Consider the following 16,264-nt stretch of genomic DNA (forward strand, 5'->3'; position numbering starts at 1 on the left):
AAGAAGAAGAAGAAGAAGAAGAAGAAGGAGAAGGAGAAGAAGAAGCACTGATACCCCAATATGGTCAGCCTCCAGTGATCAATGAATGGCTTCTACCTGGGCAAAATAAGAAGACCCAACCTTTTGGGGGAAAAAAGTGAATATGCGCTGTCAAACAAGTCTGACAGGTAGAGCTTTCTTAAAAACTCTGGCAATTTCAAATTTTTTTCTGGGAAATTTCAATTAAATCTCAGACTTCTCCAGTCTACTGTTTTTTCATAGGAAGCATCATCTCCACTGATGCTTATAAATAATCTGTTTATAATTTACAGTCTTATAGAGTTGTCTGAGGCTGAAAGAGAACAGATTAGCTAGTTCAGATAGCTAATGCCAGAGTTCTTCTCGCTATCCACTATGATGCTTTACTACTCTTTAAATTTTTAATTTTGCGTCACCTTCATTTCTAAATATGTCACTCCCCACTTCCCTACCTAAAAAGTCATCCTTTGTTTAAAAAAACTACCAAAATAATAAAAACTACAATAGTAATAATAAAAACCTAAAATATTCCAGTAAAACTAACCAGTACATCAACTGAATCTGATAGTAAATACAATGTTCCACATCCAGTCCTCCACCTCCAAAAAGAAAGGAAGTACATTTTCTTGTCTCTTCAACTACAAGCTTGGTCATTACAATTTCACGATGCTTAAGTTTCCTCTTTGTTGTTGTTCCTTCTATTTACATTCTCATAATCATGGTGCATATTATTTTCCCAGTTGTGCTTACTTCACTTTTCATCCATTCAAATGTCTTCCAATACTTTTCTGAAATCTGTATATTTATCATTTCCAAACTGCACAGTAATATGTATTCATGTACCACAATGTGTTTAGCCATTTCCCAAATTTCTTCTATTTACTTCTTCTATTTACTTTGTTTCCAGTTCTTCTCAACTAGAAAAAAAAGTGCTGCTATGACTATTTTGGTGTATATAGGGCCTTTGTTTCTGCTTTTGATCTCTTTGGCACTAGCAGTGGCATTTCTAGATCAAAGGGAATTGATATTTTTGTCACTTTCTTAGCATAATTCCAAATTGCTTTCCAGAATGGTTACAAGTTATAGTTCAACCAACACTATACTAGAGCACCTATCCTTCTGGCAGTCTCTCCAATATTGAATATATTGACCCATCTTTTTGTTATCTTTGCTAATCTGTTGGATACAAGGTAAAATCTCAGACTTATTTTGATGAGAAAATTTGGAATATTAGAAATTTGGAATCATGTTTCAATTGGTTGCTAATAGTTTTCAATTCTTTTGAGAACTGCTTGTATAAATTCAATGGGCACTGACTCTAGATCGTATATATTTGTTCTCTAGATATCTCAGATATGAGACCTTTATCTCAGATGCCTCATGTTAAGGATTTTTTCCCCAATCAATAGCTTCCCTTCTTATCATAATCACATTTATTTTTTTAGGTAAAAGCTTTTTAAATTTCACATAATCATGGAAAATAAAAATCATGAAAGATAAAAGATTTTCTTCTATTGAAAAATAAAAACTATTGTGAAAGATAAAAAATGTTATCCTTTATGACCCTTGTTTGGTCAAGAACTTTACCCCAGTCACATGTGTAAAAGGTGCCTGATCTGATTTTCTTCATTTTTTTTAAAGGTATAACCTTTAAAATTTAACTTGCATATACACTTTGAGTTTATTGTGATGTGTGGTGTAAGACACTAATCTAAGCCAAAGTTCTGCCAAACTGCTGTCTCTCTTTTAAGTGACTTAGTTGGAAAGGAAAGATAGACCAGGGCAATTAGCCACATGCCCTATATGTTTGTTCTATTACAGACTAAATCCACTAAGTGTCTCTCTCTATGTCCAACCAAGCATGTGATGCCCTGACAGCATTCAACAAGTGGCAGAGATAGAAATATCTCAGCGTTAAGGATTAACAGCTGAAGGGAGAAGCCAAGTTACATCAAGCTCTTCCTACTATCTCCTGTCAAAACAGAATTATGTGGGGGGAAAGCAAAGTGGAGATGCACATTTGGGGAAAACACTTACCTATAGTAAGACAGTATTCTCAAATGATCTACTGACATCACAGAGATATCACTTTATTCCTTTGTTCCTTGTTAATCTCTCTTTTCCACCCCTAGCAAGGATGCATGGGTATGTGTCCCTTCACACACATACATACTTACACACATAAACATACACACAGACACATGCACCAATGAACATACATATATACGCATGTACATACATAAACACACATATACATCTTCTTTCCAATATACGGTTCATCTTTTTTATATAACATTGTATTAGAATCCTTTATAAAATATTCTCTTACTAAATCTCAAAAAAAACACCCCAATATATCAGTTCAATAAGTAAATAGCTACTACTATTGTACTACTATTACAAAAATTTCATTTGGATACAGGGATAGAAAGTGTAACATCTGAGTTCTTACTCAACCTTAGTTTTGTCAGAAAAAAATTATTTAGTAATAGGTTTTTCTACTTGAAGTGAAATCTATATACAACACCAAGTACTTAGAACAAAGAAAGTCCTTTCCTCTCACCTCCCACCTTGATACCACCCACCCCCACCAGCCATGGGTTGGCAGCCAATCTCCCAGAGGGTTCAGGTGGCCCACTGCTTCTATCAGGCCAACCATGCAGGTGGTCTATGAGTGTAGTAACTGAACTGTGTGTTTCAGTGGGCCAAAAATTCATCCTGTCACACATTCTGCAGGCCAAGAGAATTCTTACTAGACTGGAAATCTGGCCCAAGGAAAATTATCAAAATATTGTCAACCACAATGGGCCATAAAAGACTACTCTAGGGGAAATTACTGCCCTTACTGGAGAAAAAGTTTTCAAGCTTTGAGGATAAAAGTATTTAAAGACAATTTTAAAGTAATATTTTCAATTTCCTGTATGAAATAATTTTCTTATTCACTATAAAATTTTAATTTGAGATTTTTTTTACCTGAATTTGGAGTTACAAGAAGTTTGTATCCACTAAATTTTCCTTTGGGAGCTTTCCATGCGATCTGTATACTGTCATGAGATAATATGGTATACCTTAATCTTGTTGGTGGAGCCACTGTAAAGGAAAACAGAATCTTTTAGAGAACATATTAAGGTATATAAATTTTCTCTTTATTGAAAAGGTAAAGCAAAACTGACTTTTACATACAGGGTATTTAACAGCACACCAAAAAAATGTGAGTTAAAGTATTAACTTGTTAGTTTGCCAAAGTAACATTAAACCTAGAGCTACATGATTTTCCCTGAAGACACACAACAAAAAGCAAACAGACAAATGAGTTGGAGGGCAGTGTCTGGTTTAATAAACAAAGTAGATCAAGCCAAATCTTCTTTTGTTGACTTATGAGGATAGTTTTCTCTTGCTGGATTGACTCAAAGATCTTATCATTACCTTATGCTACATTTGAACCTATGACCATATGCAGTAATCTTGCAATAATAAAACCATAGAAATCATTATTAGGTACATAAAAATGTAAGGACTAGGTGAAGGGTAACTTGAAATTAAGACCTAAGTATCCATAAATGGGGCTATGGCCCACAAATGGCGCTGTGATTATAGCCCTGCTATGAATTACACTGAAAAGTTTCCATTTTGCCCCATATCATAGGATTTTTGTTGAATATGTATGTTTAATGACAGTCATTATGGATAGCTGGTGTGAGATAGCCACCCACACTCTCTAGGGGCTTCAACACTTCTCACCTGGGTGTGTCAACACCTACTCACTCTTTAGCTCATTCATGCCAACCTGCCCTCGCCCTGGCAGGTCTAGATTCAAAGAGACCACCTATAAAGTTACAATTCTATTCTCTTAGTGTCCTGAGGTAACCCTGTTGATGGGGAATAGATTCCCCCTACTCAACACTCCAGCTCGAGTTCCCACAAATGCATTTCTATTTACACAACCAAATGGCTACTCACAATGTAAAGTACTAGTGAGATATGTTGTATTTATACAAGCAGCTACTCACATCATGACACATCTTAAACATTACTATTTACTTTGCAATGGAGTAAAATAAATAGTGGTAATATTATAGATCCTTGTATGTTAAAGTAAATACATAAAAATAAAATATATCACAATCTACCTATAAACTAGTCACACTCTCCTACTTAGAATACTACATAAGCTCATCAGACCGGCTTTTTCTGACCTATACAAACCCAGTCAGTCATTTACTCATCTATCCCCTGCACTATTTAATCAGACCAGAGTTCACAGAAATACAGCTTAGATTGATACTTTATGCAGAAGTTCCCGAACTTATTTGACGTCTGCCCATTAAAAAAAAAAATTACTCATTGCCCCCTGGAAATCTACTTTCTTTAACCCTTTAATGTTTTTTTTAATTTGTATCATTTCAAAAAATATAAAATATTTTTAAATGACATCTTATATTTAATAATTTATTATAAATTTGTGGATTTTTTTCTTGCATTGAAAATTTGATGATGCATGGGAGCGGCCAGGTGGCTCAGCGAGTAAGAGCACCGGCTCCAGTGTTGGGACGACCTGGAGATCGAATCCCGGGCTCAGACACTCAGCACCACACCCAGAAATAACTGGCCTTGTAACCTTGAGCAAGTTACTTAACCCCGATTGCTAAATAAAAAAAAAAAAAGAAAATTTGATGATGCAATATTGAATCATGTAACCATATAGTATCATACTGTAAACAAGTCATTACATGCACATATTCCTGCCAGTGCATGCTAGACTTCCCAACAACTTGCTACATGATCCCCTGCCAACACTTGCTTGTTAAGACCTGTTAGTGGACTTGACCACTGATTGGCTATAACGTGAATTTTGTGTGTTTCTTTGGAAAATAGTGTAATCACTACAACTTTAACTCAGTTACACAATGGATGAAGAATGTAAGAATGTTTTTTAAAAATTTTCTTCTCTTCTTTCCTTATGCTTCCACTGGCCCCTTATTTTTATTCAATGCCCCCTAATTGCACCTGAGGCTACTACAACTGCCCTGGATCATTCCAGTGCCCCAGAGGGCAGTATCACCCATTTTGGGAACCTATAATTGTAAGACAAGCAAACCTAGTCAGCTCACTAGGATAGGAACTAACCCCAAAGCCTATCTTCCCTTCTGCTTTTCCTTCTTGAACCAGAGGTGGGAGCTGAGAGCAAAGGGCAATTATGAGAAGCTTCACCTTTCCCTAACTGTAGATGGTGCTAAAGAACAATAGTTGTCCCTGATGCTCTTGGTAAATCATTTTTTTTTTCTTCTACCAATCAGGAATCACTTAACTCAAATCTATCAGCTTATTGCTTCTAGCTGCCAGCTAGAAAAAAGCTAAGCAGTTTTTCAGTCCCACCTCTTCATCCTCCCTTCACTTTCAAATCTTACCATATGATTCTTATCCCAGATTCACCTCCTGTCAGTGGTTTAAATAAGAGCCTTCCAACTCTTACTAACTTTGTTTTTGCTTTTTGGAGGGGGGAAGATAGGGCAATTGGGGTTAAATGATTTGCCCAAGGTCACACGGCTAATAAGTTAAGTGTCTGAGACTGGATTTGAACTCAGATCCTCCTAATTACAGGGCCAGTGCTCTATTCACTGTGCCACCCAGCTGCCCCTCTTACTAACTTTTAATATAAAAGGTTAACAGCTCCCCAAATTTCCCCAATCAAATTGATGGCCCTTTTACAAAAATACTTCACTTTTCCAAGTATTTATGGATTTTACCCTCTTTCATCATAACTACATGATATATGTAATATAGTACTGAGTAATATATATGCAGTATATGTATATAAACTGAGGTATCATAATCCCTTGAAGCTGTACATCCTCCCATGGTTCAATATCTTGTTTTTTGTTCTTGAAACAGTTTCTTCTTACTCTCATCTTTCCATTTTTAATAAATACATTTTCTCTTGCTACTTTAAAACACCAAACTATTCACATACATATGAAGCATCATCCTACATCATTCACAGAGTGATTTAATCCTTTATATTTACTCTGCAATTTATTTTCATTCTAAACTTCTCAAATATCAAATGAAATCTCTTTCTTTATACAAATATTTTGTAATTTTTATTTAAACATTGTTGGTCTTTTCTAACTCATTTTGGGTATCAGGAAATTCATCATAATGGCAAACATATATTGAATCCTTTGACAATCTCTAGAATTCTTTCTTTCATGTTTAAAAAAATAACAACCTTTTCTGTCCCTTTCACCACTAAACTGTTTCATATGAACAGAGCAGTAGCTTAAAGGGACAGTACATGACATCCCATGATATATGTTGGACATGAGAGGCAGGTAACATAGTGGACAGAGAATTGACTCAGGAAGACCCTCTGAACCTCTTCCTGATCAGGAAGATCCCTGATCTGATACACACTCTGTGACCTGAGGTGTGTCACTTAACCTTTCAAATCTCTGGGTAATGCCATAAGCCAATAAGGTACAGAACAGGTTGCAAGTTTGGATCTGTGCTGGTAGAGGAAGCACCTTCCTGCATGCTGATGCACCCTGTACTGATGAAATCATAAATCCAGTTTTTTAAAAAAAGACACATTATGATGAATCTGCTATGGTAACATGATCTCCACTTTTAAAAACATACAAATCATAAAGGCTTTCAAATCCATATAAAAGTAGCTATGCTCTATAGTCTCTAATCTAGAATGATTTATATTCCATAGAAAGATATTAACTCAGTGATGAATCAGCTTGAAAATGTAATACTCTCCGATGGCTCATGAAAAAAAGAATAATTCCATATTACCTTGTCTAAGCCACTAAAATTTAACACGCCAATGTGCAGGCTTTGGAATATGTATTGGCACAAAAGTTCAAGGGTTTCCAGAGAAATTTAGCTAGGAGGACTAGTTCAATTCATCTAAATATTGGGGGAAATTTTGCTATAAGTACACAAAAAAGATGAGCATCTCTTCTCAATTGTTCAACCCTCCTTTCTCAGATTTAAACAAAAAATAGTGAGGATAACATTTTAAACAAATGAACCAGCAGAAAAACTGTCAACAGTGTGAAAAAGAACCCAGCATGCAGCCAGATGAATCCTTTCCTCTTATACAGAACAACCACCTACCTTAAATCATCACACACTGAATCAAATGACCCCCAACATACCAGTGCTTGGTACACATCTACATATAATAGAGTACCATTACTATGCCAATATTCACAGAATAAGAACTTTCAGTTAAGTCAAACTTAGGCCAAAAGAACTTTTGCTCCAAGGATTTGTTCTCTCACAATCACAATAAAGAACATTAGTCACCTAAAAGTTAAAGACTCTGGACTCTTTTTGTCATTTGGACAACAAAAAATTAAAAAATAAAGTAACAGCTATCTTCTAGTCAGGAAGGAGGGGAGAAACTTTAGTTATTTTACAGAAAACTAGAATTATTTTATAAAAAACACAAAATTAATCAAATCTGATATTTGCACACACCCCAAACTATTGATAGTAATGGTTTTTGTTTTTTTGGTCTTTTGCTTTTTTTTTTAAGGCAATTGGGATTAAGTGACTTGCTCAAGGTCACACTCCTAGTAAATGTTAAGTGTTTGAGGCCGAATTTGAACTCAGGTCCTCCTGACTACAGGACCAGTGTTGTGTTCACTGTGCCACCTAACCACCCCAATAGTAATGGTTTTAATGGATATTGTTGTCTATCTCTCTACTTAGATTGCTGTGGTTGTTGAGTCATGTCCAACTCTTTGTGACTCTGGGGTGTTCTTGGCAAAGATACTGGTATGGTTTGCCATTTCCTTTTCTAGCTTGTTCTACAGATGAGGAAACTGAAGTTAAACAGGGTTAAGTGACTTGCCCAAGGTAATACAGCTGGTAAGTGTCTGAAGCCAGATTTGAACTCAGGAAGAGGAGTCTTTCTGACTCCAGGTCCAGTATTCTTTCCTTTGGGCCACCTAGCTGCCCCTACTAGATTGTAACCTATTGTTTTGTATTCCACTTCTCATCTGAACTATGTCTCCTCTCTAGCACCCAGCACAATGTTCTTTGTTTAGTGTTAACTTAGTATATCTTCGTTGTATTTGTATGTTATACTAAATAACATAGTGGGGAGAAGAGCAGGCTACTAGATTTGAAGTGTGACTCTGACAAATACTTGTGTGAATATAGGCAAGTCCCTTAACTACTGAGTGGTACCAGGTTACACTCCAAGAGTTCTCATCTACATTAATAGTAGTTTCTACACTGATGATTCTCCACGTTGAGGAAATCACATGTTTGAACTAAAGCCTAGCAACAATAAATACATGGTCAACAACCAGAAGGGCGAATCAGTTTCTGCAGGGCACTTTATTATTTGTTGAAGAAAAGTTCACTTCTCGCACAAAAAAAAAAAAAAAAAAAAAAAGAAAAGAAACAACCACTACTGAAAACAAATTGAATCAGTGAGCTGATAGCAATCATTGATTAGAGCTCACTGAATAGCTTTTCAGGAATGCAAAAAACTAATAGCCAGTAGCAACACAGAGTCAATCAACCTGAAGAATACTGGATATGTGCTATGTTCCCCTAACTTCATTTATGCTAAAAATGCCTTGGAATTTTCAAGGAGATTCCTTATCTCTTTGTTGATGAAAGCAGTTAAGGTTATAAGTTTAAAGATTAGAATTTTACACAGCACTTTTGCACAGATGAATGCATGTTTGTATCAATATTTATTTTCCATATTTTCTCTTTTTTTGAACTGGACTTGTGATTTCATTGGTATAGGAAACTGATGAGGAAGCTGCCTATCTCAAAGAAGTTTAGAAACTCCTCTGCAACTCAGAGAGAGAGGTTCATGGGTCACTAAGAGGTTAAGTGATTCACCCAGGATCATCCAGTAAATATATGACATGAATCTAGATCTTACAGACTCTAAAGGCAACTAGCTCTCTACCAACTCTGATTTTCAAATCATTAATATTAAACTTCCTATTAATCTACCAAGAATGAAATCTTTTCTGGAAACATACTGAAAAGAAAAAATCAAACAGCATGATAATATATATTTAAGTTACCTAGCATTACCAGAAATTATTTGTCTAGGAAACACAATGATCAATATATAAACAAAAGCAAGTATGTGTATGAATATGTATCTATGTGTATTATATATGTATATGTGCATATATACATACACATATATACTTGTAGTACATATATCTAAATACATATATACTGAAAGTATATATATAAATATATGTATAAACTGTAAATATGGATGTATGTTTTTTCATGATTAGAAGTCTGTTGTTTAGTTGCTGTATTTCCTATACAAATAATATATGTGTGTATATTCATATAACAAATATACATATTCCTATACAAATATATATATACATACATTCCTATACATAAAATGAACATTACTACAGTACCATGAGAGCTATTTTTAATTTAGACCTGTGATTTCTTTGCTCTAGGGAACTTCCAGTGTAGAAAAGCCTCCACTGATAGATATTTCATCTATAAATTATGGCTTTGAAAAGTTGGCCAAGGCACTGAAAGAATAAAAAACTTACCCACTGTCACATGGCTAATATATTTCAGAGGCAGGACTTGAAGACAGCTTCTGATGACTCTGAGGCTCATATTCTAACTCTCATTGGCATTACTAACATGAACCAATTTTATCCCTTTAGAATGTAAGCTCCTTAGGGCAGCTAGGCGGCCCAGTGGATAGGGTACTGGCCCTGGAGTCAGGAGTATCTGAATTCAAATCTAGCTTCAGACACTTGTGAATTAGAATTAGAAAACCACATATTAGCATTGTCTCTGTTCTATTGTATTTTTATTAATGTTGTTTAAAATTTCCCAATTACATTTCAATCTGTGCAGGTCATGTGTTTGCCACCTCTGCTTTAGGAAACTCTCTAAGAATATATATGCATATATATATGTATATGTATATGTATATACACACATATACACATGCACGCATGCACACACATATACATACATACATACATACATACGTATTAGGGAAGGTGCTGACCTGCCTTGATGGAGGGGGTTTTCTCATCTGGGAGCTTGCTGTATTAATGAAATCAATGGTCCAATCTCAATCCTATATGAATGTTAAAACTCACAAACATTTAAAAAACCATCATTTTATATAAAGTATGAATTTCCCTTTAGTTTTTTATCTCAGGGAAAGAAGAAAAAAGGGAAAAGTATAGATGGTCAGTTTTTTTTTCCCATATAATGTCTTAAAAAATAAGACTTTCCTACAGATGCTAATGGGACCTGTGCCAGGAAAGGGGCCACAATACTGACAAATACTTTGTAAATGCAGTGAAAAAATAATTACTCTTATTTCATGGAACAAAAATTCACATAGTACCAGACACATGATGGTGTCTCTTATGAGCACAAAGGAGCTACTTTGAATACCTGTACTTGATTTCCTAGAGACTACAAATGCTTGCATGGACTCGACTTGAATGCTAAACAGTGTTTGTGCAAATCCTAATTCTCCCCTTTCAAGAAGGAAAAAAAAAAGAGTGTAAAATGTGCCTTCTGACATGTCCAAGAAAAAGAACAAGAAAATACCTTCATCCCTAACATGCTAGAGTCAGACTCCCACTTTAGGAAGAGGGCCAAATCACGCTCTTCAGAATATATTAACTTCATTCCTGAGAGAAATTTGGGAGGAAGGCCAAGGAGGACCCTTTCATTAACCACTTCATAGTGACAGGGCTAGGCTTGTTGCTCACAGAGATTAACAGTTATTTAGAAAATAACTTCTTTATCCCAAAGACTTTTAATGAGAAAATGCTCAAGAGATTCATAATTAAGTAGGAGAGAAAATTTCTGGAAGTCACTCTACTGAAACTCCATCCTATGTAAGAGTAGGGGAGTTCTACTCAGTCTTTTACCTCACCATCAAAACTCCACTGTGAAAGGCTCAGCCATTTTAATTTTTAAAGAACTGCTATCACCTTTAGCAGGAGGTCTCCTTACAGAAGAAATGACAATCCAGACAGGGAGGTCTAGATCAGATTCTCATAAATTTGCTAAACATCCTCACATTGTCCTTTTATGATGACATCATATCAGTGCCACATTTAGAGACCTGATAGTATGAGTTTACGATTTTAAGTGTATTACCTTAGTGATTGTTATTTTATTCATGCCTGACTCTTAGTGACTCCATTTGGGGTTTTCTTGACAGAGATACTGGACTAGTTTGCCATTTCCTTCTCCAGCTCATTTTATAGATTAGGAAACTGAGGCAAATAGGGGTAAGTGACTTACCCAGGGTCACACAGCTAGCAAGTATCTAAGGCCAGGTTTGAACTCAGCAAGATGAGTCTTCCTAATTCCAGCATTCTAACCACTGAGTCATCTAGCTGCCCTAGATACAAGGTAAACTAAAAGAGAAAAACAATAGCATCTGGGGGAGTGGGGGAACTAAGAAAAGTCTCCTGAAAGAAGTGGAATTTGAACTGTCTTGAAAGAAGCTGGGGAATATAGAAGAACAATGTATAGGAGAGCAATCTAGAATTATGCCCAAAGAATTATTAAACTACCTGTACCCTTTGGCCCAGCAATGCCCCTTCTATGTCTGTTTCCAAAGATGTTTAGGGGGAGGAAAGGAAAATAACCTTTATGTTCTAAAATGTTTATAGTCACTGTCTTTGTGGTGGCAAAGAACTGGACATTGCAGGGATGCCCATCAATTGGGGAATGGCTGAACAAGTTGTGGTTATGATTGTGATGGAATACTACTGTGCTATAAGAAACGATGAGCTCAATGATCTTAGAAAAAGACAGAAAGACTTGCACAAAATAATGACGAGCAAAAAGAGCAGAACCAAGAGAACATTGTATATAGTCTCAGCAATATTGTTTTAAGAACTACTTTGAGGGGCGGCTAGGTGGTGCAGTGAGCAAAGCGCTTACTACACCCCACCTCACCTCCTTCCCCCCCCCCCCAGGTCAGGAGGACTCGAGTTCAGTTCCAGACTCAGACACTTAGCACTCACACACAAAAAACTAGCCGTGTAACCTTGGGCAAGTTACTTAACCCCAATTGCCCTCCAAAAAAAAAAGGAAAAAAAAAAGAACTACTTTGAGAGGGATGGCTAGGTGATGCAGTGAATAGAGTACTGGACCTAGAACCAGGAGGACCTGAGTTCAAATCTAGCTTCTTACTAGCCATGTGACCTTGGGCAAGTCACTTAACCTCAATGACCCTGCCTCCCCTCCCCCCCAAAAAAGCAAAAACCAAACAAACAAAGTTTGTTAATACCTCTCTTAAAATTTGATTGGCACAATCAGTGCGGGGATGGGTAGAAAGATGGTAACTGAGATATTTGTGGTACTAACCCTAGCTATAGTTTTAAGTGGGAGCTAACCTAAATTCAAACAATGAGTTTATTACCTCCAGGAATTCCTTCTTGTGACTGTCCAAGCTAAACAAGTCTGGAACCAAAAACAGTTTACTGTGGGAACCTTTTGACATCTTTCTTTCATTACTCATTATCATATCTAGCACAAATCCAGAACTTGCAGTGTCAACATGTTGAATGACTTATCTTGAAAGAGAGATGCTAGAAAAATGTAAGAAAAACTGAGGTGCTTGGATCACTGAAGTCTAAATCCCTCTAAGCAGAAAAAGTGTCTTGTAGGGGATTATGGTGGCAAATGCATATTGGGTTTAAAAATGGGAAATTATTAAATTACTTTAAAATTAATGTTATTAATGTCTCTTGTTTTTGCAACACAGTTATTTCCATATATTATCCAGATCTCTAACCCCCCAAAACACACCCTCATAATAAAGAAAAATAGTTAAAAGAAAAAAAAGTTTAAAAAAAGTCACCAATACAGTGACCTAGTGTGCTGGTGTCTGCAACATTCTGCCCTTATGGCCTTCTTCCTCCCTACTGAAGGAAGATGAGTGATTGCTTCCTCATCTCTTCTACAGAGTCAATTGCCTGTTATGGAAATTAGTTATTTAAAAAGAATGAATATTATGTGTATAAACGAAAACTGACATTAATCCATTCAATCTTGATGAGAACTTTTTATATTTTATATAGAACACTGAAATCAGAAGACTTGGGGTCAAATCCCAGCTTTAATAATTCCTATCTGTGTGACCAAATACAAGTCATTTTCCCACAGCCTATTTTCTCATTTATAAAATGGGACAATACTTACACTCACTACCTTACAAGGTTGTTGACAGGAAAGCACTTTGTAAATCATAAATTGCTATAAAAATGTGAGCTATTCAAATGACAATCCAATAAAATACTGGCTTCAGTGTGGGGAAAAATGAAGTCAGAGAGCTTGATTATATTGTATTTATATAGTGCTTTGATTATAAAGTTTATCTCATTTTATCTAACAACAATGCTGGGATATAGGTGCTTTTATGATCCCCATTTTAGAAATAAGAAAACTGAGGCAGACAGAGGTTAAGTAATTTGCTCCAGATCTCAAAGTTGGTATCTGAGACTGGATTTGAACTCAGGTTTTCCTGACTGCAGATCTGGTATTGTTAATCTACTGTGCTATCTAAATGTTGTATTGTTCTGTTATTTATTAGCTACTGTGTAATCATAGGAAAAATACTTCTCTGGGCCTCAACGTCCTCACCTGTGAAGTGAGGGGTTAAATTAGAGGATCCAAAAGGTCCTTTCCAGCTCTGACTTTCAGTGATATTGCAATTCAATGAACTTGTATTAAAGTGTCTCTGATAAGTGTTTAAGAAGCTTAGGCTAGCCCTTTGAGAAAGCCAAAGGGGTTGTTCCTTATTTCAAGGCTAAAGGGAGCGGTCCAAAAGGCAGATTCTATTAAGTGGAAGAGGCTAGTAAGCAATTGGCTAATTAGCCCATAGAAACTTTCTAACAAGGCTGCCATTCACAGATCACACATTTAAAGCTAAAACACAAAGAAAATGAGTCCTAGAACTGAAAGTGATTTAACCAAGGCCACACAAGCATTGGATTAGATTCCATGAAGGCCGTCTTAGTCTAGGCTAGGGCCAAAGTTCTTTCCACTATACCAGGCTGCCTCCATTTTCTCAAAAGGTATACAGGTAGAAAAATCACATTTATCTCTTCTTCAAGATCACCACTACACGATGATTTATTAAACAAAAACTATCGTATGTTAGGTCTTCGTTTGGCTAAAATGTTCTTCTATCTAACATAGCTGTTGGCATATTGAGTCCTCCAAGAGAATGTGAGCTCCTCAAGGGTAGGGACTGAGCTTTGGCCTTTCTTTTTATCTCCAAACCCCAACACTGCCACCCACCCACCTGCCCACCCAGAAGTGACTGTTCTGATTTCTGATGGTTTGGGGTAATATACACAGTCAGTCAGTTAGTCAATCAACAAGCACACAAGTGTTTACTATGTTCCTGGCACTGTGCTAGGGACTGGTTGTTGTCCTAAGAGGGCCAAAATGACATCACTATGTTGGAGTCAAGGTACAGTCCGTCCGACTGTGGTTGATCAGATCAATGCTATACCACAGGTCAGGCACAGATCGTCCATTTGAGCATTTTGGGTGGAACTGTCTCTAAATCTGCACATCTCATGTTTCTTTTGAGCTACTACAATCCTGCTTTGCTCATAGAGCACTGTACCTTCTTTAATTTGGGTACATTGTGCTGGGTGGTCCTGTGCCAGCATCTCCCATATCAGCTGATCAATTCCAAAGTTCTTCAGAGAGAATGTGCCTGCCACTCTAAGGATAAGGGATACAAAGAATGGCAAAAAACAGTTGCTCCCCACAGTAGCTGACATTCTTTTTTTTTTCTTTTTGGAGGGCAATTGGGGTTAAGTGACTTGCACAAGGTCACAAGACTAGTTTGTGTGTGTTAAGTGTCTGAGGCTGGATTTGAACTCAGGTCCTCCTGACTCCAGGGTCGGTGCTCCATTCACTGTGCCACCTAGCCACCCCAAGAGCTGACATTCTAATAGGAGAGATGATATATAACTAGGTACAGATGAGGATTAGATTAAATGTGCCAGCAGTACCTAGAAATGTAACAGAGAATGTTCTATTCTGTAGTCCTCTGGTCCTGAAGGCAAACTGTGAAGTGCATTCAATTGTCCTGTGAATCACCATTCTAACTTAATTAAGCTAGCAACAGTTAAATATATAAAGGAACTTCAGGTGCTTAGCATTTGGTCTAATATTAACTGGGATTTTTACACAGTGTTTCAAGGTTTTCATAGCACTTTTACATATATTACCTCATTTTTCAGATGAAGAAAATGAAGCTCTGGGGTGGGGGTGCTAGAGTATCAGCCCTGAAGTTAGGGGAACCTGAGTTCAAATCTGACCTCAGATACTTAACACTTACTAGCTGTGTGACCTTGAGCAAGTCACTTAACCCCAATTGTCCTGCCTTCACCCCTCCAAAAAGAAAAAAAGAAAAGAAAATGAAACTTTGAGAGGCTGACTCAGGGTCACAAAACTGATAAATATCTCAGGCAATTTGTACTCAGGTCTCCTGACTTTAAGTTCAACTTTTTGTCTGCTACACCTACTAACTAAGAGGGAAGGGGAGGGAGTAGTGGTTAGAATCTGAGGTTTCTATTGTAAACCATGGATATAGCTTAAGGACAAGTTACTTGGCAGCTCCAAGCCATCTGGATCAGAAGCAATCAAGGTTCTGGCAATTATCCTTCCCCTTTTAACATAGCTAAGGCTCAACCTGATGGCTTCCAAGAAATTCCTGAGCCTATTATTCAAGCCTTTTCACAATTTGACTCCAACCTCATTTCTAAGTCTTACTTTACATTATTAGTGTGTTTCACACATTCCATATCCAAGCCAAAGTAGACTACTGCTTATTCCTTAATCTTGTCTGTCCTCTCCCACCTCCATGTTTTCAAGCAGCATTCCTTCATGCCTAGAACACACTCCGTGTTTCAGCTGCAAAGTCAAGTTGGAAATCTCACTAAGCCAGAGCAGCTCAGCAAAACCTAACTAATGTTACATTTACACATTAACTAGAGTAACTAGTTATACATTGTATTGCTTACTAGTTATATACTATATAACATAGTTACACATTAACTAATAACTAGTAACAGTTTTATTAGTAGCCTTCCTTACTGGCTTGGGTTCCATTCACCCCAAAGGCAGCTCATGGTTTGACCTAGTCCCCACCATTGAGGGAAAGCACACACTGCAATAGCATGAATGACATTCAAGAGGAAGAACAGCT

The 16,264-nt window shown here is 36.7% G+C and overlaps 1 protein-coding gene across 3 annotated transcripts in view; it reads right to left on the minus strand.

Moving 5' to 3' along the window:
• COL14A1 (collagen type XIV alpha 1 chain) overlaps nucleotides 1-16,264 on the minus strand; it is a 253,970-nt gene that overhangs the window by 221,711 nt on the left and 15,995 nt on the right. For all 3 annotated transcript variants that reach the window (XM_069081354.1, XM_069081352.1, XM_069081353.1), the window contains exon 3: nucleotides 2,992-3,108. In XM_069081354.1, coding sequence (XP_068937455.1) covers nucleotides 2,992-3,108 — 117 coding nt within the window. The remainder of the gene's footprint in view (nucleotides 1-2,991; nucleotides 3,109-16,264) is intronic.

This window comes from Petaurus breviceps, unplaced genomic scaffold (assembly GCF_028583685.1).
Source record: "Petaurus breviceps papuanus isolate PSGF00001 unplaced genomic scaffold, PetGlider_PUasm1.0 98, whole genome shotgun sequence".
Taxonomy (NCBI): domain Eukaryota; kingdom Metazoa; phylum Chordata; class Mammalia; order Diprotodontia; family Petauridae; genus Petaurus; species Petaurus breviceps.